General features: G+C 46.2%; 1 protein-coding gene across 2 annotated transcripts in view; it reads left to right on the forward strand.

The window, feature by feature from the left end:
- The window catches only part of CREB5 (cAMP responsive element binding protein 5), a 390,923-nt gene that overhangs the window by 242,604 nt on the left and 120,416 nt on the right, over positions 1 to 27,903 (forward strand). Inside the window, exon 1 of one of the 2 annotated variants that reach the window (XM_045288877.1) lies at positions 1,592 to 1,628. The exons of the other annotated variant lie outside the window; for it this stretch is intronic. Coding sequence (XP_045144812.1) covers positions 1,618 to 1,628 — 11 coding nt within the window. The 5' untranslated portion in view covers positions 1,592 to 1,617. Of the gene's footprint in view, positions 1 to 1,591; positions 1,629 to 27,903 lie in introns of those variants that run through there. 2 annotated transcript variants of the gene reach the window in all.

The raw sequence follows: 27,903 nt of genomic DNA on the forward strand, positions 1-27,903 counted from the left end.
TCATCTGTTAAGGAGCAATGGCAGTGGATTCTGTGATCATTTTTGGAGGGAAAAAAAAGTGCAACCCCTTTCTTCTGCTTTTGTGGTGATTTTGAAAAACAGTCGTGAACTTCCCAATTTTTACACTCACCTAGTCTTTTTTCGGTTTGTGTTGTTGTTTGCTTTGTTGTTGGGGGATGAGGTCAGTAGACAGCTGAGAGAAGACACAGTTGAAAAGCTGGCCTCCCCCAGGGAGTTAGTGTGTGGACTGTCCCAGGTAAGGTTCCCCAGCAAGAGGGAGAGGGGTGTGAAGTGTGGTGTGGCATTCAGCCCTGTAAAAGGGCCTTGCTGTCACCATTTGTGACCGATCACGTTCCATGCCCTCCTCTCCACCCTCTGGGCTGTTTTTCCTTGCTCTGTAATTAAAAACACACACACACACACACACACACACACACACACACACACACACACACACGGTTTGTTCTCCCTGTTGTCCTCCTTAAACCAGACAGCCCCACCCTCAGTAGCAGCCCCCTCTGGCAGGCTGAGGATGGGGTTAGTTCCTCTTTCACTCTGAGGGTGATCAGACCTCTAAGCCCGTCTTTCTCTTGGGACAGTTCACCTGAGAGCACAGTGCTCACCCAGGAAGGCAAGCTTGGTGTTTGGCAAATAAGGTCCTTCTCCCTGAGCAGATAAAACAGCGACCAGTAGGGCACCCAGAGGAGGAGAAGTGACTGTGATTTCCAGTCCGTGATGCCACCAGACGCTCTACCATGTTTGGACCAGAAGGGGTGCTGCCCTTGCTGACACAGAGGTCAGATGTGAGAAATCTCCGGGGATGGGGGACAGGACAGGGGAGAGAGGGGACAACAGAGGGAGACTCAACAGATAGTCCTATCCAGCTCCAGAAAAACAAAACAAAACAAAAAACCCACCCAGAACAATGGAAACCTGTCACCTGGTCCTGAGTGAAGTGGGGCTAGAAGCTCCGTGGGTGAGCCACACCTCTTCCTTCCAACCTGCCCTGTCCCCTCCCCGCCTGGCTTCTTCCTCTCCACACACGTTTCTGTTGTGATTCCCGTTTTCTCCAACGGATGGGGCACTTAAAAAAAAAATTTTTTTAAACTAGCCTCTCTTTCTTTCCATTCATGTTGTGTCAGGACCAGTGGACTCTGGCTGTGGAACTCGGGTTCCTGTGTGCACTCCCTCCCAGGCAGCTGCTGGGCCATCCATCGGAGGCGGCCTCCCTGTTTCCCCCTCTGTTTACCCGTTTCCAAGAGCAATTGCACCACGGAGGCTCCCCGAGTCTGGAACGCGGCCTGGGGCTGTTTTGGATACATTGAAATTTTGCTTGAGTTCTGCCAGATTTAAATGGTGACTTCACCAGCACTGGGCTAAAAAGAAGAAGGGGGGGGAGGAGGGCGAGCCCAGGAGAAAGAGCGCAGTGGAGCTGGAGCGAGAGCCGGAGCAAGGCAGGCGCAAGAGAAGGGCCAGCACATGACATCATCGCTTGGCCTGGAATCAAATGGGAAGGATATGACTCACTCGGGCTAGTTAAGCTTTGGCTTAAGTTCTACACACACTCATTCCAGAGCGCTCATGTTCTGCACCTCAGCAGGGAATTCAGCCTCAGGGATGTCCGTGAGGTTTGTTTTTAATTTTCTTTTCTTTTTTCCGATTCTATAGATTTTTTTTTTTTTTTGCCCCTACCACCTCCCGGTCTTGAGTCTTCTTCCTGCCCACCACCCCCTACCCCATCTTCCTTTTCTCCCCCTTCTCCCGTCTCTGCCCGGCTTTGTTTCCCCTCTCCGCCTTCTCCTCTTCCCCAGCGTCTCCGCTGCCTGCTCCTCTCTGGCCCGAGAGGCACTTCTTTTCCCTTTGGTAAGAGTTCTTTTCGTTCTAGCACAGCGACCCGACTGAGTTGAACAGAGGCTGGGGCTGGGCAAAAGAGCCGATCGAGTCAAAGTAACCGCAGCCACAAAAAAAAAAGGGCCACAAATAATATTTTTCAAAAGTAAAGCAAGAAAGAGCAAACCCCAGCGAAGTTTCTGTGCTGCGCTACGGTGTCGCTGCTAATCGGAGGAGACGGGAGAGAGTTAAAATGCAGGAACCAATCGCTTGAATGGTGATGTCATGCAAGAACCGCAGGGTAGTTAAGTAATGTGAGAGCAAGGGGGTCAGGGTTGCAAAGCATTTACCTGGTCTCAAGGGGTTTTCAGTTTATTATCAATTGCAGTGACTGTAACTGGCTTCAGACTGCAATCTCTAATTATTCACAGACGCCCCTTTTTATCTTTTATTATTAAAAGTAAAACTATATTATGCCATTTTTAAGAAACATGATATTATCACAGCTGGGTATTATTTTCCACCAGGATTCTCTGTCGCTCTCGCGCGCTCTCTGCCACTCTCTTACAGAGCTCAAGACGGTTGTCTTTCTTAAAAGGTGAAGGGAAGTTGTCTTTTTAAAAAGGTGGCGGGGGTGGCATTTTGAATGTAACTGGTGAATTGTAAAATGCCTGGAAAACGCTACGGTATATCATGCTGAGTATGAAGAGCTGATGATGGTTCCATAATTATTCAGAATATACAATCAGTCCTTAAAGTAAATAATATATGATGGTCATCAAGCGTAGCGACCTTCGGCCAACTCTTTCAGCTCATGTTCACAGCCAGTGCGCACTGACTTGAGGATTTTGACTCCGTGCGGCTTCATGTGACAACGCGCTTAATCCAATTAGCTTAAGACTTTCGATTCTTGAATTAATTTTAAGATGATATGTTGAGGTGGTGAGAGGGCTGTTGAATGCGTTTTCATGTGTCTTAGGAATGGCCAATGGATGTTTGAGAGTAAGGTAATGCACACTAAAAAAACGGAGAGGGGTGAGGGACCGGTGTTCTTGATCCTTGCGAGAGTCTGGAGGTATGCTGACGTTTTGAACGGGATCATCCCATGTCTGTGTGTTTCATAAAATATATTTAGTACTGTGGTGTACTGCCTGGGTTGAATGCTTTTTGAAATAATCCCGAAAGCATCGCATAGTTGTAAACTTCAGTCCCCAGGGGTTAGTCAGCAAACCCAACACATCCGGCTGACTTGGGGGTCCCCCAACATCTCTTTGGCTTGGTTAGTCTAGTTCACCCTAGACCTGGATGTACACGCTACGTACCCGAAAGGTGTTCCTGGTTTTTAGTCAATGTGTGTTTTGGACATCATTAATCCTAAGGTTTATGAATCATCCCTTCCTCTCTCTCCCTCCTTTTTTGGGCAAAGCTGGGAAGGAGAAGGAAGGAGCGAGATAATTCTTGGAAGAAACAGCATGGTATATAGGGTGGGTATCACATATCTAGCTTCTCATCCTGACTGGTCATCTTGAACAAGTCACTTAAAACTCCCAGGACTTCGTTTTCCAACAAGGGGAAGGTGTGGCTTGGATGATCTCTAAAGTCTCTTCCAGTTCTTCCACCTTCTATAAAAGTGAAAAATAATCAAAAGGGTTTGGCATAGCTTTTCAGAGAAAAGTACATTTTTTTTTATTCTAAGTAAAGGAGGGCCTGAAAAGAAATCACTAGGGGGGGGCGGGCCAAGAGGAGGGTATCCCCCTGCCCCCTCCCGCTGCCATACTCACTTTGAAGGTTAGGGCTTTGTTTTGTTTTAATTTGTCTTTGACATGAAGATTCTTTCTGGGATAGAATTCTGATTTTTCAAACACTACCTGGGAGAAAGCCTCCTGGAGAAAGAATTACCTGCTTGAATCTGTAACAAAGGCTGATTTGCTCAGGACATTTTCACCAAAAGGTCCCCCATGTCCTGCTGCTGAGATGTTGTGTGGCCTCAAGTCGCTCTGAGATCTCATTGATTCCAACTCTAGAGGACAGAGGAGGGATGCTCCCGTGGTTTTCCGAGGCTGTGGAACGATGCTAAAACCACAGGAGACATTTGTGGTTCAGTCACTCCGATGGTGCAGAACAGGATCTGAAACGAATTCAGCTCTCCCACCCCACCCCCACCTCAAAGACTGAGGGATAACTTGATCTATTTCTGCAATTTTCACAGAAACGCAGGTTTCTAGAGGATGCTCGCAGCTACATTTCAAAACCCTCCAAGACTATGACAGGCAGAACTACATGTGCTGGTTAGAAAGTTCATTTTCCCAAGCAAGACCTCTATTCTTCAGCCAGATGCCAAGGTAGCAGCCTTATTGTAGAGAGATTTGTACTTATGGGCCCAGCTAATTGAACATAGAGAAGGATCACAACTATGCCTGACTGTGGGGAAAATTTACCCAGAGCTGAAGCGAAACCAGTGGGGAGAGTTATTAGTCATTATGCATAGTTTGGTGAGTGCCAAGTGTGTGCTTGGGACTCTTCAGGAATAAAGAGGGCATGGTTGCTTTTTTTAGAGCATTACAATGTATGTTGTCTTGGCTCTGAGCTATTCATCCATTATCAGAGAGGCCCTGCCTGTGACTGACAGCAAGGCAAGGCAAGGAGCACCGCTGGCCCCTCTCTGGGCCCATTTCAATTCAAGCTCACCCTGCTATCTAGCCTCATCTGCAACTTAGCCTAGCAAGGTAAGAATTGTAACTTTACTGTTTGGCAATGGTTTGGTTTGACTTTCGAGTTTGTGTTATGATTGTTGGCTTGGTTTTGTTTCCATTGAAATCATTGTGGATTCTCATGCATTTAGAGACATAGTAGAGACCCCAGTACCTTTCCCTCAGTTTACCCCAAAGGTGACATTTGCTCTTATTGGCTGCCATGAGGTTGACTCTGATTAATAGCGACCCCATGGGCGTCCAAACAGAACTGTGCTCCGTAGGGTTTTCTATGGCCAGTTCTTTGGAAGTCGATCAACAGACTGTCCGTATGAAGTGCCTCTGACTGGACTTGCATCACCAACATTTGCGTTAGCAGCTGAGCCCTTTAAGCCTTCGCAGCACTCTGTGCAATACTCTGCTACATTCATAAGGAGCCCTGGTGGCACAATGGCTAAGTGTGTGGCTACCGATTAAAAGGTCCCTGGTTCAAAACCATCAGTGGCTCCATGGAGAAGAGACCTAGCTCTGTGCTCCCATGAAGATCATAGGAAACACTATGTGTCCTCAAGTCTCTATGAGTGGAAATTGACTTGACCGCCCATAGCGCCAGCAGCAGTAGAATAACACAGCCCCAGAGCCCACTCAGATCATCCCACACACTCATGTGCACTTGCTGTTGTTTTTGTGGTCGTACTGATGTGAGAACTAAGGCTCGGTCATGCCAAAGAGTTCATAAGTCCGGTCCATGCTAAGTCTAGCTTGCCATCATTGGCAGTCTTCCCACTGCCATTAGGAGTTGGTAAAGGAGGATTTCTAATGGTCACGCCTATCAATGAAAAGCATCACATCTCACCTGGGAAATCCTGGTAACCATGGATGTTGTCCTGGAGCATAGCTGGAGTGGCACTTTTTGGAGCTGTCCCTGGGCCATGCTTCAGATGTGACCAGGTGGTAAGGAATGCAGTGCTTTGATGGCACACGTCTCTGTATCCCAGGCCCTGAGCAGAGGCGTGCCAACTGTTCATTTTCAGCTTAATCCTGAGTTGGTGCTACACCCGGTGTTGTTCCTCATGCTCGCCTGTCATTTCCCTCGATGGACATGCACATGTCATGAAAAAAGGTGCATCTTGAAGAGCGCAGTCAACTATTGATCAGAGATCCAATACGAAGTCTCATGAGAAGAGCATAGTGTTCGGGGTCAAAAGGTCTGAGTTTAAATCCCTCCTCTAAGTACGAGCCGTGTGGCTTTTGCATGCCACTTCCCTCACGTGTCATAGGATCTATTTCTGTGTGAAATGGGGAGAACCAGATCCACCTTACGGAGGCGTTGTGAAGGGTGGGAATAGCATTTTGACATCTCTGGCATATAATGAGATCATAGAAAATACATCTTTGCTGCGGCTCTTATTGAGAACGACAGTGTAGGATGCTCCTGGCGGAACGACTGCAGGTAACTGACTGTAACTAGGCATCTTTCCCAGCTTCATTCGGGCTTCTTCCTTCTGGCATTCGTTCTTTCAGGCTATGTTCTGAGTTAGAAAAGGGAGGAGCTCTGAGATGGAGTAATAAAGGCAGAGAAGTACAAGTCCCACTCTGATAAAACTGACGCGAGTGATAGTACTAATCAAACCTGCCAGTTTCCCAGTGACGCAAGTGGAGAGAATGATGCAGAACAATCGACATAGTGTAGAAAAGAGACCCTCGCCTCGCATTCACGCTCAGCTCCGCTCTGAGCGTGACAATGAAGTGAGATGGGAATGAGTGAACCCGGACTTAGAACTGGACTCCATTGCCACCTTGACTTAAGAAGCCAATGTTTGCAACAACGTGTGTGTGTGTGTGTGTGTGTGTGTGTGTGTGTGTGTCACATATCTGTAGTTGGGCAATGTTGCTTTTTCAACTTGCTACCTGCATTGCGTAATGTCTTTTCTGGTGTAAAAACAGTGACTCAGGGAAGCGGAAGAGTAGGGGATTTCCAAAGTGACAAGTGGAAGGGAGTTCTACGGATAACATTGGTGGAATCGCCTAACACAAGGGGCCAACGGATCCGTGCTTGGATACCCAACTTGAAGTGGGAAGTGGACCTGCTCAAGCAGCTGTCTGAAGATCCTTGGTGAAAACACAGTGTGTCTGATTTTATAAAGCTCTAGTAAGGAAGACCAGGTCACCATTCCCTTGATGGTAAATCTGGGACTGCACTGGGCCCTTCCACAGGCTTGCTGCAGAAAAATGTACCTGCAAGTACCAGAGTGTGTAGTCTCCCTATTCAAGGATGTAGAAGGAAAAATCAAGACAGAGAAGGCAAAACATGGGTGCTGTTGACACATGTGGGCCAGGCCAATACAAATTCTATGGTCCCAATTGTAGGTTGTGAGTGTTAAACAGACTTTCCCTTTCAAAACTGTGCGTTTCCCAAGTTTGGGTTGTGACAAGAGCAGCTCCTTAGCTAATCACATCTTTGCAAGCTGAAATTGATTTGACTTAGCACTACAAAGTCCACTGCATAGTATACGTCCACTTGATAATCAGTCCATTCATCTTTTCTTTCTGTACCTGCACTGGCGGGAAAGCTTAGTTGATGATTGATGAGGCAGCACTACCCCCAAGAAGAATTAATCAATACTTCACTGTCATTATGGAGAATGCTACTGCAGTAGCGCAAAAGCCAAGACCCATCCAACTCTCTGCAAGTCACCCAAATTTGAAATTCTACCTCATGGTTCTTTTCTCTTCCATTAAGTGACTCAAACAGAACTGGATGGGTCCAAACAAGCAAAGCCTGGGAAAGGGCCTCATATGATCCAGAAGAATGCCAAGATATCCAAGAACCCATAGACTCATTCCTTTGTCTCAATGAGAGATGGGGAATGGGACCAAGAGGTGTGTTGTATAAACTGCAATGCCTACTATTAGTTACCTGGGTGTTAGGGCAATTCCTACTTTTGCTATGTTTTAAAAACCAAAGTCCTTTAAATAATTAAAGTCATATTAACGTGGACACATGTGCTGACATGACAGAGAGGCCAGTTGGCCAGATTCTTGGAGTCTCGCAGGCCTCTCTGACCACTTAGCTCTGCCCTCTGCCCTCAATGGACACATACTACTCTTAAAGGAAGGGGACTACAAGACAAGTTCGCTTGCAAAGGCGAAGCCTGTTTTTATTCAAAATCAATATGGCCCAAGGCAGTTGTCCCCTGTAACTAGTTAAGAACTCCGGTTTTGGAGCCTGACAGATCTGGGTCCAAACTCTAGCTTTGCCACTTGCTTGGTGGTGCAGTGGTTAAGCACTTGCCTACTCTTCCAAAGGTCAGCTGCTCCACAGGACAAAGATGTAGCCGTCTGCTTCCATCAAGACTTAACAGCCTTAGAAACCCTATGTGACAGTTCTACTATGCCCTATAAGGTAACTAGGAGTTAAAATTGATTTGAAGGCAATGCTTTGGTGTGGTTTTGGTTTTGTTTACCATGTGTGATCTTTGCCTTTGTATTGACATGCTCATGAATACAGTGGAATGCACAACACTAGACCATCAAGCACTTAGCATACTAAGTATCCAGGACATTTTAATTAGTCATGGAACCAGTTGACTTTTTTTGGAGGTCTGGATAGCAGTATAGCTTGGATACCACTAAGGTCGAGAGAAATATCGTCATTGAACAGTTCCTCCCCAGAAAGGTAAACTGAGTCACGGAGCACTAAGCAGAAAGAGGTGAAGAGAGAATGATGACGCTGGCTCTCCCCTACATAACCATCTCTTCCTGTAGCCTTGCTTTAAGCAGTTTCTTTAAGCACTGTGGAAAGAAGGAAGAGATGGTCTTTGGGGCTGCTAACCTTAAGGTCAGCTGTTCGAACCCACCAGTCACTCTGGGGAGGGGTGCGGGCAATGAGGCTGACTTTTCCCTTAAAGAGTGGTAGCCTCTGAAACTCGCTGTGAGTTGGAATCGACTCGATGGCAGTGGCTTCCGTTTTCGTTAAATAGTAGATTTCTTCAGTCCATGGCATAAAATACACTGTCTTCTGCCTCCTCTTGACCTTCTTATTTATCATAATACTTCAGACATCTCAGCAACACTGCGCCACGAAGTGCTGATCCCGTTTAATTCCTCTGGGATTAATCATAATAACAGCAATTATCATAAACTCCTTTCGTAGAAACGTAGATATAAATTGCACTGGCACGGGGCCTTTCCCTTCAGTTTTGCTCTCTCCAGCATCCACCCAAATAAGCCTTGTGCAAGGGCTTCTTTCTGGACAGATCATTTTTAATTGGAGTCTTGCTTCTGCTTAGTCATTGGTTGCTTTTTTGCCTCTCCACACCCCCCCCCCCCGCGCCCCCCAGAGGGAGGTAGCGCAGGTGTGGCACAAACGGTTTGTGTTTGGTTATTAACCTAATAGTTGGAAGTTCAAGCCTACCCAGCAGCCTAACCTAATGGTTGGAAGTTCAAGCCTACCCAGCAGCAGTGAGCAGTGGTGTTCTACTTCCCAAAAGATTATAGCCAAGAAAACTCAAGGGAGCTCAGTTCTGCTCTGTAACCCCCAAGGTTGACATGCGTCAGAGTCCATGCAATGGCAATGGGTTTGGTTGTTCGGTTTTGCTTCTTTGGCACGGAAAGAGGAAGGTCCTGTGGACAGACAAGGATCCCCATCTGACTTGGCTTCACTTTCACCATTCACAGCTTCCTTAGCAGTAGAATAGTAATTGTGTAATCAATAAACGCACAGGTAAAGAGGGGATTTTAGGGAGTAATCTGCCCAACCTGCACACCTTATAGATTCAGAAAGGAGACCTGAAATAGGAAAAGAAAGTGGCCAATCGTAAAGCTATTTGGTGGCAGGGCCAGGAAAGATTCTGATGTGGTGAGATCTTCCAGGCCAGGTGGTCTGCCCAGGGTTGAGAACTCCTGTGTCGTTTCCACTCAGGAGTCCTGGTGGTGCGATAGGTTAATCATTGGGTTGCTAATCACAAGGGCAGCAATTCAAGCCTGCCAGTCACTCTGAGCGAGAAGAACAAAGCTATTTGTTCCTGCAAAGATGTGCTGTCTTGGAAACGTTAGGAGAAGTTGTACTCTGGGCTGTTGGGTCCCTATGAGTGGAATCACCTGGATAGCAATGGGAGTAAGTATATTTCTTATGCCCTTTTGGGGTTCTGGCTCCTGGGGGCAGTGGGGCGTGGAAAATGTAAACCAAGACTTAGACCAGTGGCAGGAGCACAGAGAAGGCCTGAGAAGGAAGGGCCCAGGGCTAGTCAGGCTGTGAGAAGCTCTGAGTCCGCAGACACCTGGCTTTGCAAAGACTCTACCCTCTGTCTGGAGGGAGAGGGGGAGGCAGACAGGAGAGCGTGCCTTAGACCTGCCTTGGAAAGGGGAAACTCTGTGATGTTTAGTTAGCATGTGAGGTGAGGTAGCCCAAAGCCCAGATGTCATGGGCCAGCAATGACATGGGATAACCATGCAGGCCACCACCCGTCTGACAGTTTCTCTTCCCTGGGGTGGCTCACTTTGCCACCAGTATTCCCAGTGCTAGCCAAGTCACCCCTGGTGGACAGGTTTCAGGTGAGCTTCCAGACAAAGACAGACTGGTGAGAAAGACCTGCTGCTTTGTCTTCCAAACTGAGCCAATGAAAATTCTAAGGGTCACCACCCAATATCATCTGCTCCTTGAGCTTCTCACCCATGATGAACTCATCACACGATGGGGCAGCGTTCTGTTCTGTTGTATAGCGGGCTGCCGTGCATCAGCGCTGACTCCCAGGCATCTCACAACAGCCGGGTTCCAGAGGTCAGGCGCTCTACTTCCCACCAGACGCTCCTCTCCTCCCTCCCACCCTTCCTTCCTTCTCCCTGCCCTCCACACTGAGCTTGTGTCTGATGAGGACACAGCTTGGAAGCTACCCCAGAACCGGTACCACCCACCTGCAGGATGTGACCTCTGGGCTCTCAAACCCGCTGCTTCCTCCCCCTCCCTGCCCACCTAGGGAACGCAAGCCAACCACAATTCCCAAACAGCCCCATGCATGCACTGTAATCCCAATGAGACTTTGGCATGTCGAAACTACAGAGAACCTGTTACTTCATGATGAGAGAGAGAGATAGATAGATAGAAAGAGAGAGAGAGTAATTCATGGAGGCAACTTTCAGTGGCTAGGCTCAAAGAATGCTGAGAGACTCTGACATCTGAGAGTGTGATGTGGGCAGTGGTTTTCATGACGCTTTCTCACAAGGTTCTTCACAGCCAGTTAACCTGATTCAACTGCCTGTAGCGATGCCCAGGGCCCGGGCTTCTCTGCTTCCTGAAGAGTCTTCCCAGCACCGAGGTGCGGAGATGAACTATTATGCCTCTCAGCCTTATGAGGATGTTTCTAACTAATTAATGATTGTTAAGTGCTTGGAGAATGCACTTTGGAAATAGGATGGTGCTACTATGTCTGGATCTTACACGGCGGGGTACTGTATGCATGTCAGAAAACAGCCTGGCCGTTGGTAAATCACATGAAGATGAGTGTTTTTTCTTTCTTCACCTGGTATATTCCACCCTGTCTTTCTCCCATTGTGTATTAAGCTCCCCCGGATGGACTACATCTGGATTTTGTAGGCTACCTTCTAAAAGGTGAGAAGGGTCAATTTGGGATCTTTCCAGCCATATGATTTTTTTAAAGCGGCAAACAGAAAACTGCTTTGGGCTCAGCTATCAGTCAACAACAACAGCAGGAAAAAAAGGCGATTTCTGTGGGAGGAAGTGGCTTTCAAACTTTTTACAAGATGCATGGACATCAATGAAAAATCTGTGTTTGATTGCAACCCAATATGCCTATACCATCTTGACTGTGTGAACGGTTATTTGACCTATCTCCTGGTCCGTCCTTTTTCTAAAACTCCAGTCTTGTTAGATTAAGCTGACTTCACTCCGTGTTTCACTACTTGACCCACTCAAATTCATCACAGCCAGAATTTCAGACACGCTGGGATCTGGGAAAGGAGACACAGGCACGCTAGGCTGGCTTCAGAGGTCTTGGCTCCCTTAAAAACCCTTTTCTGTGGAGGCCCAAGGTGGAAAATGGGACCCTGACCACACCTTAGTTCAAGACTCCTCCACCCACCCCACGGCTCTTGAATACTATGGTGCCAGGGATTTCCACAGTCCCTGCTGGCTCGGGCATCCAATGATGATGTTATTTCCAAGGTGGCCGTTTTCTCTAACCCATGCAGCAGGTCTCACTGCTGTGGATTCTGAGCTAGGAATCTCAACTGGGAAGCTTCTGAATCCCGGGGAATCCTTGCCGTAGGAACACAATTCAGTCCCATTCCGGCTGTAGCCTGTTGACAGACCTTAAAGGATGGGCTCTTTCAGGAGGAGAAGGGGTTTGGAAAGTCTCTGGTAGACGTATAAAGGAGCAGACGCGGGAGGATGTCTGTCCCATGCCATCGGGCCTGCTGTTGCCTGGCCTCCTAAATTCAGCAGGTTCTTGGTTTTTTAGCACAGCTCAAATCATTTGGCTTACAGCTGGTAAAATACAATTTTCTGGTTCTCAGAAAGAGGCTTTTCAGACTTATAAAAAGAGAAGCGCATACGACGTCTTGAACATCAAATAACTCTTACAAAACACCATTTTGATGAGTTAAGTGTAAATGAATCAGAAACATACGGATTAAATTTCCCTTGAAAGACACATGGGTTTAAGAATGAAGGGGGAAAGTGCTTGGCAAGATGGATTTCAGGCTCTTGCCAAACCTCAAAATGCTTGAAAAATGGTTTGAGACATTTTGACTGAGCACAAAATGCCACGGAGTTCACCCATCCCCAGACATAGAAATAGCGAATCTTTCTGACGACAACCGTAGGATGAGAAAAGAAAGACCTGGGTGTTTAACCACTTTCTCTGCCCTCCTTCCATCGCCCCCTCCCCTCAAAAAATAATAAAACAACCACTTATCGGCCTAAGAGAACTGTCTGGTTGACAAACTAAAGTTTCAAATTAGGCAATTACCAGAAAATAACCCCACAACTTAAAAATACTTAATACCCAAAGTCAATTATATCATTTTCTAAGTGGAATAATATACTCGAGGGATAGGCAGTATTTGATGTACTTTATTCACTGGTGTCTAGCAATGTGGCTATTCTAGTCAACCTCTGATTTAAACACCAGCTTCTTTGGAGAAGGGAGGGGGGGAACAATTCCCTGAAAGCAAACAGACTGGGGGGAAATCGTCATCGGTTTATTAAAACAGCCAGTGTGGAAATGCTATATATTATGGAGGCAGGGCATGTGATGAGGTTTTTAAGTTGCTGGGAATGGCCTTGGAACCCTGAATTATGTTATAACTCTTCGATTTAATAAGCTGTGTTATAACTTCTCCACACCTCAGATTTCTTCCTGGCATAAAGAAACGCAGGCCCCCTGCCTACTGTGGATCTGTGGACTAATTATCTATGAAAGTCTTGAGTATGAGATGCCCTCCAGTTATTCCTATTTTAAAACTGGCTATTCCTGACAAAAGCAGGCTGACACTTTTACAGCCTCGTTTTTCGTATGCAAAAGAAACAGCAGCAGCACCCTGGGGTTTCAGAGGGAGCAGCCCACAGTCAGCAAGGGAGGGAATGGGCCAGAACGCACGGGCATGGGAATGGGCCTGGAGAACCCACCTGGTCACTAGCCCTGTTTGGTTTTTCTTACAGAGGCCAGGATGGCCAAGGATTTCGAGCCAGCTTCCTTCCTTCTTTCCTTCCTTCCTTCCCCTTTGATAGAAACGGTGCATTCAGGGTCTGCCAATATCAGTTTCAGAGAAGAAAACAGTGCATTTTATCAGACGGTTTCAAGTGAATGTGGACTCCTCACTCCCACCTTACAAAGAAAGGGGGAAAAGGCGATCTGTTAGCATTCGCTCTCTATGATTGACCTTTATGTTAGGAGTAAGGAGACGAGCTGGAACTTTGGGAATGCAATACATCTAATGCAGGACCCAGCTTTCTAGAGACCTAGGTTTATTTGTTGCAAAAGAAGGGTTCAAAACAGAGAGTGTGTGTTTCAGACTAAACCCAGAAACGGGCTTTCAGTACCTCTAATGGAATAAATACTATGTTACAATGCCCCCCCAAACCACCCCAACCCACGTACACACCTATTTAATGCCTATTTATATTTATTGAGCTCAAAATAAAGAAAGGGTCAATAAAAACTAGAAATACTGAGAAATGTCACAGTGGTGCCAACTTTCTGTCTCTAAAAAGTCTTTAGAATCAGAAAATAGAAAGCCGTCCTGTGGGTCTGTTTTTCACCTTTTCCTAAGCAGCCTTAGTGTAGGCTAGATAGTAGGCTGAGCGGGCTCCTTCGATTCTGGGAAACCACGGAGTACCCTGCCAGCAGCTGTGGGGGGTTCGCTCCCACTTCCACCCATGAGTCCAATGCCCTCATGGGCATCAAAGATCCAAGTCAGGCAAGTGCCATCAATCAGGCGATACTCTCAGTTTATAACTTAGCCACCGTCATGAGATGCTAGGGGAAAGTAAAAATCCAGTGTAGAAACATTAAATGTAGATCGTTCCCTCTTGGACCATGTACAGGGGGAACGCTCTAATTGGGGAGGGACATCACACAGCACATAGTACTAGATGGGGGTTTTAGTATCCAACGAGCGTCTTTGCGTGTCATGGTAAACCCAGCATGCATTGTTGTCTCCCTTGGCCTGCATTGACCACAGGCCTTGTAGAGGCCAATGGTTCTCTCTGCTTGCTTGGACACCCCTCCACAGGGGACCCCAAACCACCAGCGCTGACTGCTTGTCCGCATCCTTCCACATACCCAGCAGCGACCTTCTCGTGTTCTCAGGGTACACCTCTTCTGGGGGTCTGTTCTTTGAAACCCCCAGGGTTTTAGATAACCACTTGGGGGACAGACTCCCACGACTGTCTGTGCTGACATCCACGCCATCGTCCGCTTCCATGAATGTAATAGACGGGTGGGTTTCTTAAGGGCAGGGAGGAGGTTTTATTCACCCCACACTTCCGGCACCCTTCCTGAACATAGCAGAACGTGAGTAAATGTTAAAAACTAAATAGACCTACATTTGTTTAATTGTGCGTCTATGGGAGAGCCTTCTTACTGCTGGTACAAAGTGGACTGAAATGGCATTTCTGTAGGTCCTCGGGTGCCTTGTTCTTGTAGACAGAGCGAGGGTGAAATGACCGGGAGGCATTCTCTTGGCACACACAGATGGTGAGATCGCGCTCAGCTTCTCTGTTCTCCTCCAACCTGTGTTTATCATGACAGTCTTATTTATAAATGTTTTATTGTAAATGAAGTGGGGTTTACATTTCAGATCGTCAGTTTTGTACTCAACAACGTAAGCTATTCATCAGGCCTCCCAATTATCTATTAACCTTCTGATAAAAATAGATTGGCCCCTCCAAAGAGGATACTGCTGGCTTGACTCTCCCAGGCACGGTTAAGGCGCTGCCTCATCCTATGTAGGTCTCCAGTGAGATGATGATTTCCTGAGTCATCTGATTTTCGAGTGTTCCGCTTTTTATTTTTTTTAAGAGCATAATTAAGATAGGTTCCCAGGGATTAAAAAAAATAACAACACAACAACAACAACAACAACAATCCCAACAATTTATGAGTCAAGTAGACAGTCTATATGTTGAGACCCATATAAGGAGATTCATGGGCACCAGCCCAAAGGGAGAGAAGCATTAAGCGCTATTAAAAACCTACTGAAATGTCAACACACTCTTGAAAGGGGTCCATTAGGGATGCAAATATGCAGTTCCCTGATTATGATAAGCACTGGAAAGAAAACAGTGAAACCCATTAGGAGGTCTTTGAGAAGTTAGTTTTGAATAGGGAGAAAGGCAGCTCCAGTTTGTGCTTGGGCTGGGCTTGGCTCCCCTCCCCCCAGCTCTTCAGCAATTCTGAGGAGTCCTCAGGTGATACAAGCAGTAACTTGGCTGCTCACCTAAGCATTGAAGGTTCAAGTCCACAAAGAAACTCCTCAAAAGAATGACCTAGTGATATCATTCCGAGGAACCAGCCTTTGCAAATGCAGCGGAGCACACGTCTGGTCGGAGAGACATGGGGTCACCTGGATTGCAACTGACTGCGCAGCAACTGGTTACGGGTTTTCTGCATTTTGGAAGAGCAGTTTTAATGATTTCAATGGCCCTTTAAACAAATCCTTCACTTTTGGGTCAAGCCAATGAACTCATCTTTGAAATTCCATCAATCCCAGTTACCATTCGTTTTAGTAAGATTCATTCTCTGGATTATAAACTACAAAATTCTTTCTCTATAGGATCAGGCTTTAATGTGTATTCATCCACCCTTGCAAGTTTTCTTCTTATAAAAAAGTTGAATCCATAATTCCTACTCTCTAGTCTTTCCCAACTCTGATCATACTCGGGATATATATTCATTCAGTAAGCATTTGGGACTTTTCCGTGAAAATAAGTGATGCATCGAATCAGAAGGGCACCTTTAATTCTGCCTGTCTGAGTTGTTCACATATGACGTCAAGTGATATTCAGAGTAATGAATAAATTGGAGCATAATTTTTTATGTAATCACTCTAAATGCACAAAAAAATGTAATTGATTTTTTCCATCTTCCTTGATCTGGAAGGAATTGTATCAATTTCCAGGACGTCATAAAACAAAATATTTGAAGTATGTTTCAAATAATAAAAAAAAAGAATTGCTTAACTTAATAAAGATGTGGAATTCATTTATGAAGGAAAACACTGGCTGTGGACCAACTGGCCGAAGAGTTTGCCAGAAGTTTGCAGTACACAGCCATTCGTGCATGTCTGCTCTCTGCCCGAGCACCCTCGGCCACTCCAGATTAAGAAACACATTTCCTCAGTCATACTGGACTTTGCAATCATTAATTTTGTTTCTCAGTGAAAAATAAACAAACAAAAAACCCAGGGGATCTTTAAAAAAATTATTTTTTAAAATCTGCCTTATAAGGAAAGCAGTCTAAGGCAATTATTACTACAGCTCATTCTGTCACATTTTATTTAAAGAGGATTGTTCAGCACTAATATTTGATGCTGGGGAACCTTTCTACCTTAAAGTACTGGCTTTGGATCCTTTTGAAGAGATCCCAACCACTGAAATCATTCGGCAAATGGAAAACATTTCACTATTATAAGAGCAGTTGAATGCTTTGGCATTAACCTAAAACGAAAACCAAAAGTCCTGGACTAAACATCTCCATTTGACATCTTCACTCTTACGCTTATCAGGTGTCAGAACGCCAGAAAGATGGATGACTAATAGTGTGCAGGAAAGTGCCTTGGTGCTCACATATGCTTTGCTGGCTCAATCCTCTTGAATGTTATAAACCTTTGCAACAAGTTTTCCTTACCCTTCCAGACTATACCAGAAATGAAGCATGGATTTTCCCCAATGGTCTAAAGACATCAGAATTGCTTACTCCTGGCTGTCAAAAGATACAGGGTCTTTGCCTTCAGGAAGGTTCTGGTAGAATGGGAGAGATGGTCACTACACGAGTAATCAGACCTATATTCATAGGGAGCCCTGGCAGCATCGTGGTGATGTCCTGGACTGTGATGTGCAACATCAGCAATTCGAAACCAGCAGCTACTTCTCACCAGAAAGGAGCTTTGTACTCCCCTCTTGTAAAGAGTGACAGCCTCAGAAACCCATTGGGAGCAGTTCTACCCTGTCCTGTAGGGCCATTATGAGTCAGCATGATTGGATGGCAGTGAGTTTGGTCTTTCTTTTAGTTGTTTAAAATCATACTAATAGAAAGAATATGAAAGGAAAGCATAAGGGGCTCTAACTCACAAAACCTTCATTTGGGAGACAGAAAGAATTTTAAGAAATTGATATGTGTACAGAGACCTAAACAATGACTAGTAGTTGGCCAAGGCAAGAGGCAAATAGGTAGCTATCCAGGAAAGAGCCATAGAAAATAGTAAGTCCCCGGGGTAGAAAAGAGCTTGGCACATTCTAGCAAATGAGTTAAAGTCAGAATGCTTGAAATCTGTCAAGGCAGGGAAAGCAGTACGGCCACTGGCACCAAAGACACAGAGTGCTTAAAGGCAGGTTTTGTAGAGCCCTAAATGCCAAGGAAAGCCATTGAAGAATGCTGAGCAGGGAAACATCATGATTAGATGGTTGATTCATTCTGGCTGCAGTGCAGGGGTTGGGCTGGAGAGGAGAAAAATTGGAGGCCAGAGCTGTTGAAATACGCATAGTGAGAGAAGATTGCATTTTGGACTAAGATCTTGGCAGTGGGGATGGAGGCAGGTGGATGAATTCCAGGTCTATTCTGGAGGTGAAGTGGATAGAATTCAGTGAATGATTGGAAGTGGAGGATGAGTGAGAGTGGGGTGTCAAAGATAATGCCTGATTCCACGACGTCACTCTTATTATATGTACTTAAGGACACATAGAAGCCTTTCTAGGGAAAGACGCCAGAAAGAGGATGCCATGAACAGGCTCACCCATAGGGCCCAAGACAGGCACTTTGGAACCATTATCTAACCCTTTAGCTGATAGGGTCAAGTAGCTGGAAATTGTTTTCCTGGGCACTCACAGACTTGAAGATTGTCATAATTTTCAAAATACACCATTTTAGACCCAATTCCAATAAGCCCATTGAGGGCACCACCCTGAAAAGACAAAACTGTTTATTGGAGGAACTGCCTTACTTCTCCTAAAGGCTGTTATTCAGTTTAATAGTAACCAATGTGGCCTGGTGCACAAGACTGAAACCTTTATTCTAAACTACATGAAAGGACCATTGTTCCTATGTGGGAAGAAACTAGCCCGTCTCCTACCTGTTAAGACTATTGGTTTCTGTTTTACTTTGCTAAACGCTATGTGGACTCAGGAGCCCTGGTGGCATCGTGGTTGCATGTTGGACTTCTAGCCTCAAGGTCAGTAGTTTGAAACCCCCAGCTGCTCCGCAGGAGGAAGATGAGGTTTTTGTTTTTTTCCTTCCATAAAGAGTTACAGTCTCAGAAATCCACAAGGGCAGTTCTCCCCTGTCCTAGAAGGCCACCACGAGGCATACTTTACTCAATGGCAATGAGTTTGCTTCAAGGCCCTGGGAAGCCCGTCTTTTGCTCAAGGAGAGAGAATGTCGGTGAGTGTTCATTGAGGAATTGCTCATCCATCTGTCCATCACTTGGAAGAAAATCTACGCATCAGAAATTATTGCTTCCTGAAATAAACAGTGCAGCTCAGAAATTATTGCTTCCCTGACATAAATCATTCGAGGTCTCTCCTTTGGTGAAAAAAAGAGTCCTGGTGATCTCCCCTGAAAGATCCCAGTCATTGGAAGCCCAACAGGGGCACAACTCTACTCTGACATGCTGGGGTCTCATCCATTGGAGTTGGCTCTACCGTAACTGGTCATTTTCATATTTGTTTGCTTCTTTGTTTGCGTCTCTCCGTGAGTCAGGTTACCCATCCTTAATCATATGTAATCATCTGATTTGGGGGATGGAAAAGGTCCTTAAAGTTGGCTCAGCCTCTTTATCTTTTAGGCAAAGAACTGGAAACTCCCAAGGCTTCAAAGACCCAGGCCGACTTGTGGTTGAGTTAGCCATACCCCGCTGCTGGGTCTCCATATGCACAACTATACCACAGGTGGTCCAGGCACCAGGCTTTATCTTTGTAGGATCTCCAGATAGACACAGCCTGAGAAAGTAGGCTGGGGCCTTCTGTTTGGTTGAGGGAGTGATTCACTCTCAGGGAACGAAGGAGAAGCCAGGTTTTGCCACAGAGCAGTGAGGGCACTTCGTTGGGAATAGATCACTCCTCTGAGCAAGCGTAACGTGGCCCACGCTCTCTGCATGCATGGTCAAACTCTTTCCATTTCTATTTCTATAAGGCCTGAGTGTCGATATCTAAAATTGACATTTAACTGTGCCCATAGCCCTACCACAAATTAAATTCAGGCCCTGAGTCCCTTTGGGGAAGATGTTGATTAAGCTGTAGGAAGCCATCTGAAAAGATACCAAATTAAACTTGAAACCTCACATACCACATTTGTTTGAGAACGGGAATACAACTGCCTGGGGAATCATATGGGAAACTGAGCAAGGCCCTCTCTTTGGCAAAATGCAAGGCCACCAGGAGAGGGGAAGTGCCTTTGGAGAGAGACACTTCATATATAAACCCCCATGTGGCTTTTAACTAATCATTTAAACCTAAACAAAATTTCCTTCGGATCCATCTTAAAGAGAAAATAAGCCTTCTAAAACCCTGTGCCTTGAAGGCCCAGATGCCGACGTTCCCATTGTATTTGTAAATACGCCGAGAAGGGGGTTGGAAGACATGGCAGCGTAAAACAAGTCTATCTGAATGTAAACTCGAGTTTCGGGGTTTTGCCTGACAGGCAATTGTGTGCGTGTGGGGCCGTACGTCTGTGTCTCGTGTTTTGCCCCTGTGCATATAGATGTCTGTGGGTGCATGCCCATGCTGGCTGTGTTTAGGCACATAGTGTGCCACGAGCATTCAACCTCAAGAATTTAATGACAGGGGGGTGGGGGGGTGGGGGGGGTGGTCCTGGCCACTCAGCAGCCACGCCCAGTGGCTCCTTTCTAGTGTGGCCAGCCCCTGAGTAGTTTGAAAAAGAACCGGGCCTGGTTGAAAAGTCCTTGGAGATCATGGACTGCCAAGGGCAGAGTAAATGCCAAGTATCATTACGGTGAACATTATTGCTATTATTTTATTAAGTATCTCAGATTAATATCAATTTAGCTTCATGATAAATGTTCTCACAATGTGGAAGAACTTGAAAGGTAGCTCAGTGAAGTGTGCCCAAGGGAGCCCACACAAGTTTCCTAGAAACTCTATTCTCCCTCAAAGCCCCCTACTCAAATCACTAAGTTTCACTGATAAGTTGCCCATGCCTCCAAAGCAGAATGCTCTTGCAAGGTCTCCTGGGCCTTGCAGAGGATCCTGCTTCCAGAAAACCAGACAGAACGGCCACCCGATTAAAGTAGCCAGCAAGCCATGATGGGACTCTGTTGCAAAACCTCTCAAGTCGCACTGCCCTCGAGTGGACGCCGACTCACAGCAACCCTATCGGGCAGGGTAGAACTGTTCCTGTGGGTTTCTGAGCCTGTAACTGTTCATGAAAGTAGAGAGCCTCATCTTTTTCCTGAGTGAGGCTGGAGGGCTCAAACTGCCTACCTTGTGGGCTGCAGCTCCACACGTAACCACGACGCCACCAAGATTCCTCGGTGTTAACCACTATCAAATGGGCACTAACCCTCAGCAGCCCCATTTACTATAAACCAAGCATTGCTCGCCCCTGCACCGTCTTCCCCATTGTTGCGCCCACTGGTGTATGGACGGTCTTCCAACCTGAGGCCCATTTTGAAGTCTGTATTGAGTACTAGTCTATGGTGAAGCGCGGGGCTTTCCCTGCTTATAGTTTGCAAGAAGTCTGCCCGTGCTTGATGCTTTCCTGCTTCTGTCTTAGTTCAGAAGCTCTGTGCAAACCTATCCACCATAGATGACACACTGGGGGCCTGTCTTTTAGCATCACAACACTACACAAGCCACCGCAGGACAGCAAGCTGGCAGATGCTTGGCAGACTGCTCCCCAGCACGCTCCTTCCAGGTGAGGAGGAGAGAAAGGCTAGCAAGGTGCTCTGAGAGCATCCATCCACTCTGGGCCAGCCCGCCCTGGAGACATCAGAGCCAGGGTTCCAGGGCGTGGATGGCTGATACGCTGGAGCTCAAAGTCATGGTGAGACCGCCAGGCCCCCGAGAGAGACCCTGGGTATTTCTGGGTCTCTTCTCCCTCCACATTGAGAATGGTACAGCGCTCCTTTGTATTTAAAAAAAAGACCTTCATACTCACTTTCATTTCTAAAGTGGATGAACCATCTCTGGAGTATTCATTGAACCTCTTCCAAAGGCTGAACCCACTTTCAGAGATTATCTCCAAGGCTCCTCCCCCGGACCTGTGAGATGGACGGGAGAGCCACACGTGGGCCGGTGAGAAAACAGAGACATCCCATGAGTTACACGCTCTTGGTGCATGCCGGAGCCAGGAGGCAGCCCCAGGCCCATGTCCTGCCAGCAGCACAAGGCCGCTTTATTCTGTGTGCTCGTCAAGGGTGGCCACCAGCAGAACCTCTCTCATTCCTGTCAGCCACTCTGACTGGAATAAGTGAAAATAATAGACCTAATTTAGGACTCGTCTCAGTCTGCCAGCTCCTCCTCCCCTCCGTACACATCGTGCCAGAAGATTCTCTTTCTTAAGAGCCTAATAAGAGGAAATTCCCAAACCTCAGTAAGCCATTTAATTGTTTTACACAATTCATTCTTGGGAGCTCTTCTTTTATTCTCTCTAACTTAAATCCCATGAGCCGCGCGTTTACTGTTATTCTTCGGCTTCAGTTGGATTTGAAAGTAATGGGTTACTCTTCTCTGGATGTGGCCATTTGGAAATGGGAAGGGTTTTTTTTTTTTGTCATCGCCCAGTCTTCTCGACTCCCTTTGCTATTGGCTGAAAAATTCATGTTCCTTTTACTTTTCCACGTAGGTCTTCCTTCCTGACCTTTTTAGTGTTTTTCTGAGCTTCTCAGGAAACTTCTCCAAGTTCCACCCACGATGTTCAGCATTTGCTGGGCAGGGATTTCTTCAGAAGCTCTCTAGTGCCAGTGGCTCTAGAATCGATTGAGACTCCTGGAGGCCCCTGGTGTGTCAGAGCGGAGCTGTGCTCCTCTGGAGGGTTTGCACGGCTGACTTTTCAGAAATAGATTGCCAGGCCTTTCTGCCAGGCGCATCTGGATGGGCTTGAACCTCCGGCCTTTGGGAGAGCAGCCAAGCCTGTTCACCGTTTGTCCCTCACATGGCCGTGGTTATTTGCTTACTGTGCCGGTGAAGAGTCTGCAGCTCAGTGGCAGGATGTAGCCTAGTGAGTTGGCTAAACCTGTGGGAATGCCCTTTCCCTTGTATGTGACCTTGGGGAGCAAGCTGGTCTCTTATCACTCTTGTCACTTCATCCTGAAACACAGAACTTGAAAAGTCAGGGCAGTTTGCAGCCTCAGCTTGTATTGTCCATGTCGTATGCCACTCTCCCCACCCCCCACCTCCGGCATCGCTGACATATCCCCCCTCTCCTACTGGCATATCTGAGGAGCTAATAAATTCTAGCACCACCTCCTAAAGGGCTGAAATAATCTTGGTGAGTGGCTGGGTAGAGGGTGTCGTAAATTGGGTCTCCCAGGAGAGGTATGGGAAATGTACCCCAGAGACCCTGCCACAGGATTCAAGAGGAGGTTTGATAGAGGCATTAAATGAGGGTGAAGTTGTGAGACGCCTTGCAAAGCGCGCAGGCCGGGTCAAGGCTGCGTGCATGATACAAGAGGCCTTCTGTTTGCACTGGAGTCTTTTGCAGCTGGAGCTGTGATTGTTCAGCTGCAAAATGAAGCTGTAGATGTGGACTATGGGGATGGAGAGCTTACACTGGTGTGGATACCCACCACCCCCACCGCCAGCATGACTCATAAAGGCGTGATCATTGACGAACTGCAAAGTTAGGAGAAGCCTCAACAAACTTGCCATCTATCTTGGGGCGCGTGAGGTCGCGGTGCCCTCCATGCTGCCCGGGAGCTTTGGGGACCTCTCTGCTACTGCCTCGTGTCCAGGCAAGTGTGTTAGTGAATGTGTTCATGCATTATTCATGTGTGGCAAATGAATGCGAGCAGCAATCGCATGTAAAGGACAAGGCTCATAATCAGAGGGCCACTTATTTGTCCTGATGAAGCAAGCAGGAACCTTCTGAACAACTCACACACAGGAAGGCATTTCACTTAGGAGATGGCCTTATAACGAGGACTCTTTCCTCCTGCTAGCCAGATGCACGCCATCGATTTGAGCCTGCACTCTAAGCCATCTTTTATGTCTATGGATACGCACTTAACTGCTTTTTCTAATTGTAACTTTATCAATAATTGATGTGACTGAGAAGTTATCGGCTGATTGCAAAGCCACAGCTTCGTGTCTGTAAGGCTGACCCTAGACTAACAGCCAAGCTGCTCAGGCCCAAGCCTTCTTTTAGAAGGGCTTGTTATGCATTAGTTTTGAAATCAGATTTTCTTCAGACAGCCGTGCATCAGATACCAACCCAAGTGTGTTTGGGGTGAACGTGACTGGAGCAGGCAGGCTGCATGATCACTTCAGAGTAATGGTGCAGAAATCAGTCATTAAGGAAGGAAATACATGTATAAATGTGCTTGATGCAGTGGATGGATGTGTGGACTGTGATAAGAGTTGTAAGAGCCCCAATGAAATGATTTTTTTAAAAAATAGAGAGGCCAGAAAAGAAGAAGGTTGATGTAAGAGTCTTAACAGAATGGCTGTAAATTTGGATCTCCCTCCTATTACTGCTCTCGCTCTCCGTACACCACTGGAAACCACGAGGAAACATCCCCTGCGCTCATGGCGATGCGGTGTGGGTAGACGCCTCTCCGGAGCAAAGCCCTACAAGATGCAGGCGTCTGAGGCCTCTTACCTATGCGGCATTTGATTCTGGCCCTTGGTTTCTTTGAAGCAATACTTGAAAGAAAAAGCAGTCCACTGTAGCAGTAGCATGGAGAGGCACTAGTATAAAGATGGCAAAAGGGAGACACGGATTTACCTGGCCCGGTGCATTTCATTCTCAACTGCCCTGGCGGGGATTCCAGAAGTGCCCCTGTCACTATCCGCCAGCCAGGACAAAGTAGGCTGGAGATGTCTCATTGGTCCTGCTTGGGGTTAACTGGTACCTCTGAGTATGGCGCTCAGCATTACAATGTGGGCCTGATTGCAGGGCAGGTGCCCAGTCTTCAAAGCTGTGTATAGATTGGAGGCAGATGAGTGTTGCTAAGTTGCTCTTGGCCTTTCCTTATGAAATGCCTAAGTGAGACTTTCTAATGGACTCTCACTTCCTTGAGGCACAAAACCAAATAGATCTAGAACTCAGCTGAAAATTGGAGTTTAATTTTAGGGGACATGTTAAAAAGTGCAGATTACCTCGGGGGTAACCATTGTTGCTCTTCAAGAGCCAAACCAAAAACAAAACACAAAAGCAAACTCACTGTCAGCAAGTCAATGAGACTGCGTGTGTCTCCGTTGGCTCACAGTGCCACCCTATAGGACAGGATAGAGCTGCTCTCTGTACGCTTCCGAGACTCTTCACTGTGTTCAGAAATAGAGAGCTCAGTCTTTCTCGCGAGGTGTGGCTGGTGGTTTCCAACTTCAGGCCTTGTGGATTGCAGCCCGTCAACTAAACACTACGCCACGAGGGCACCTCTCTTCACTCATGGCTTGTCAATCAGTTGCGTTCTCATCCCTTAGCAAAGATAACAATCTGTGCAGGGTCCATTGCTAGTCTAAGAGATCCTTGCTATGTGTGTTTTCATAGTTCAAGGGATATCTACTAAGCAACTACTAGGCACTGTGGCACAGGTGGTTAAGCGCTTCGCGCCTAGTGAGATATTTAGTGGTTCAAATCTACCTAGAAGCACCTTGGAAGAAAAACCTGGAAATCTCTGAAGGTGCTTCACCAAGTTTATGGGGGAAAAAATCCATCATCTTTTTAGCCATTTTTCCTTGAACTTGTTGAAGGCCCCTCATACTTCCAAAAGGTCCCAGCCATTGAGAACCCCGTGCATGGTTCTATTGTGAAACACAAGGGGTCGTCATGAGTTGGCATTGACTGACAGCAACCAGTGCCGTAGATACTATGTACTTTCTTAAATTTCAGAAGTGTCCACAATTGCAAGCAAGACCTACCCCGTCCCTGACTTATGAAGCTTATGGTCTAGCTGGGGAAAGAAACATAAACTATCCATTCAAAATCAACTGGGATGCTGACCCTATAGTCATTCGGAGACCACGGAGCATACCTAGATTATTTATCATCCTAGCCTCCCCAGTTGGAAATTTGTAAATGAAGGATTATCACCTCACTTGCCGAGCCAGGTTTTCCCCCCTGACATGGGAGTGTATGCAGTGTCTGATGACCTTGAGCTGGGGAGACGGGCAGGTGCCAGAGTGCAAGACCTCGGAGCCTGTCAAGTTCATTTACTGGGTGATGAGCTTACTGCAATCTATGATGAGCTAGAGAATTTTCTGCTTTGCTTTGGCTTTCTTCCAAGCTTTGGTTGGCAGAATGGGGAGGTAAAGGTATTGAGGAGTAGGGGCAAGGTAGGCATGACTCACTGCTGAGTCAGTTCCAACTTATGGAGGGCCCATGTAGAGCAGAAGAAAATGTTGTCCAGTCCTGTGGCATCTTTACTCAAGGACATTGTTGCAGCCTGCTTTGAGTAACTTTCATTTAACCCCGGGGGCTTATCTTCGAACACTCTATTAGACAAGGTGAATTCTACTGTGATCCCTAGAGTTTCCATGGCCAATTTTGTGGAGTAGATTTCCAGGCCTTTGCTCCTAGTCTGTCTTAGTCTGAAGATTCCACAGAAGTGTGTCCAGCCTGTGGGTGACTCGACCAGTAATTGAAATACTAGTGGTATAGCTTTCAGCATCAGAGCATTCAGTGAACCACCATCGCACGACAAACTGACAGGTGGATGGTGGTGGATACAGATGAGAATGACGAAGTTCTTTTCTTAGTCGCCCCAAAGAAAAATTCTGGTGGGGGGCAATTCCTGCAGCAGAACTCATGATCTTTAGCCGAGGTTCTTCCTTGAGCCTCAAGAAAGCTTGGGAAAGGGAACGCGTGTTTCCATTGGATTATGCTGGCATTTTGCTGCATATTCTTGGGCTGAATCTTTCTGCTGTTTTGTCTCAATTTCCTCATTTGCTAAAAGAGGAAATATTGTATTTGCCCATTATCTTCAGGAGCCTGGCAGTGAGACCGGGTGCAAAACATGAGCTCATTGAAAGAAAAAAAAAAGATTCGAGTGCTAGGGTGTCTTTTTTCAATGTAGGTCAGACAGCTTTCTTATTTCTCACTTATTTATTCTGTTGGATTTTTGTCCTTGTTTTCAGGAAAAACAAGTTTCTGAGGACTGATGCCTGGGGAACTAGTGCCGTCCCATTTTGAGGAAATATTTTCAAGGGCCCTTTCTGAGATTGTTTACGGGAAGGAACGAGAAGTCATTTTGAAATTCTGTAGTATTGCGGTCAGAGGAACCCATCTGCTTCCATTGAAGGCTTTGAGAATCAGAAGTTCATGAGCTTCTGAAGGATGGTTTACATGTCTGGGGCATGCTGGGTATTTTTATTTTATTAGATTGTAGTTGCATGGGGTTTTTTTTGCTTTTTGTTTTTTCATTGCCAAGACTTGATGAGCTTTGAGATCCCAGCCTTAAGCCATGATTTCTTTAAATATGGTGCTTGATCTGTTATGTTTTGGAATAATAGCAAAAGGAATACCCAGGATCTTTTATTGAAGACCTTTAATATATTTAACAAGTATTAACTCTCTTCTTCCATGAAGTTGGCATATATGGTTGATCCTTATTTTACAGTTCAATGAACTGAGACACCAAACCCAAATTCAAGCTCACGGCCATCAAGTCAATTCCAACTCAGGTTAACCCTACAGGACAGGGCAAAGCTGCCCCCGTGCATTTCTGAGATTCTTTACCGGAGTAGAGAGCCTCTTCTTTCTCCAAGAAGTATATGATGGTTTTGAACTGCTGACCTTAAGGAATGCAGCCCAACACATAATCACTACACCACCAGGGCTCCTTAAAGCTGAGACACAGAGAAGCCAAAAATTGCCCAAAGTCACATAGCCCGTAAGTTCCTGAGTTCGTGATATTCACAGTCCATTATACTACACTATACAATTATTGTCCATAGGCTAAATTAAGGATATTTTCTTTCCATTTTCTTTCCTACTTCATTATCCTGACAATTTATTTCCCTTACAAAAGTCAGAATTTTGGTATTCCATTTTGGAGAAGAATGAGCATCTAAGCCCTAGCCCCTTGAAAAGTGCCTTCAGCTGGACTGAAGGAGTTTGATCCCCTTCTTGTGCTCTGTAGCCTCCTCATCTCAGAATGAAACCCGTTTGTCACATTAGGCCACAGCACTTCATTGAAGAAAGCATTCAAATGAAGCACATATTTATTCTCTTGAGCAAATACAAACACAGGAGGAAGCTCCATCTGTGTGTGGAATTGTGTTGCGTTTAAACGGGTGAGAAGTTTGGGCCCTACAAAATGTGACTCCTCTTTCATCATTTCTTTCTCTCTCTCTCTCTTTTCTTTCCTTTTTGGGACATCTCCTGTGTTGCATTTATTCATGTTTCCAACGTGGTCTTGATCGTATCAAGTAAAAGGTTCTCTGCTCAATTTCATTTAATACATACAGGGACAACCTGCTTATACGGTGAATATGGTATGGCTAGATGGATAGATGTATGGATATAGTATG

The sequence above is a fragment of the Echinops telfairi genome, unplaced genomic scaffold, assembly GCF_000313985.2.
Source record: "Echinops telfairi isolate 266 unplaced genomic scaffold, ASM31398v2 ScPeMD7_23;HRSCAF=83, whole genome shotgun sequence".
NCBI classification, from domain to species: Eukaryota; Metazoa; Chordata; class Mammalia; order Afrosoricida; family Tenrecidae; genus Echinops; species Echinops telfairi.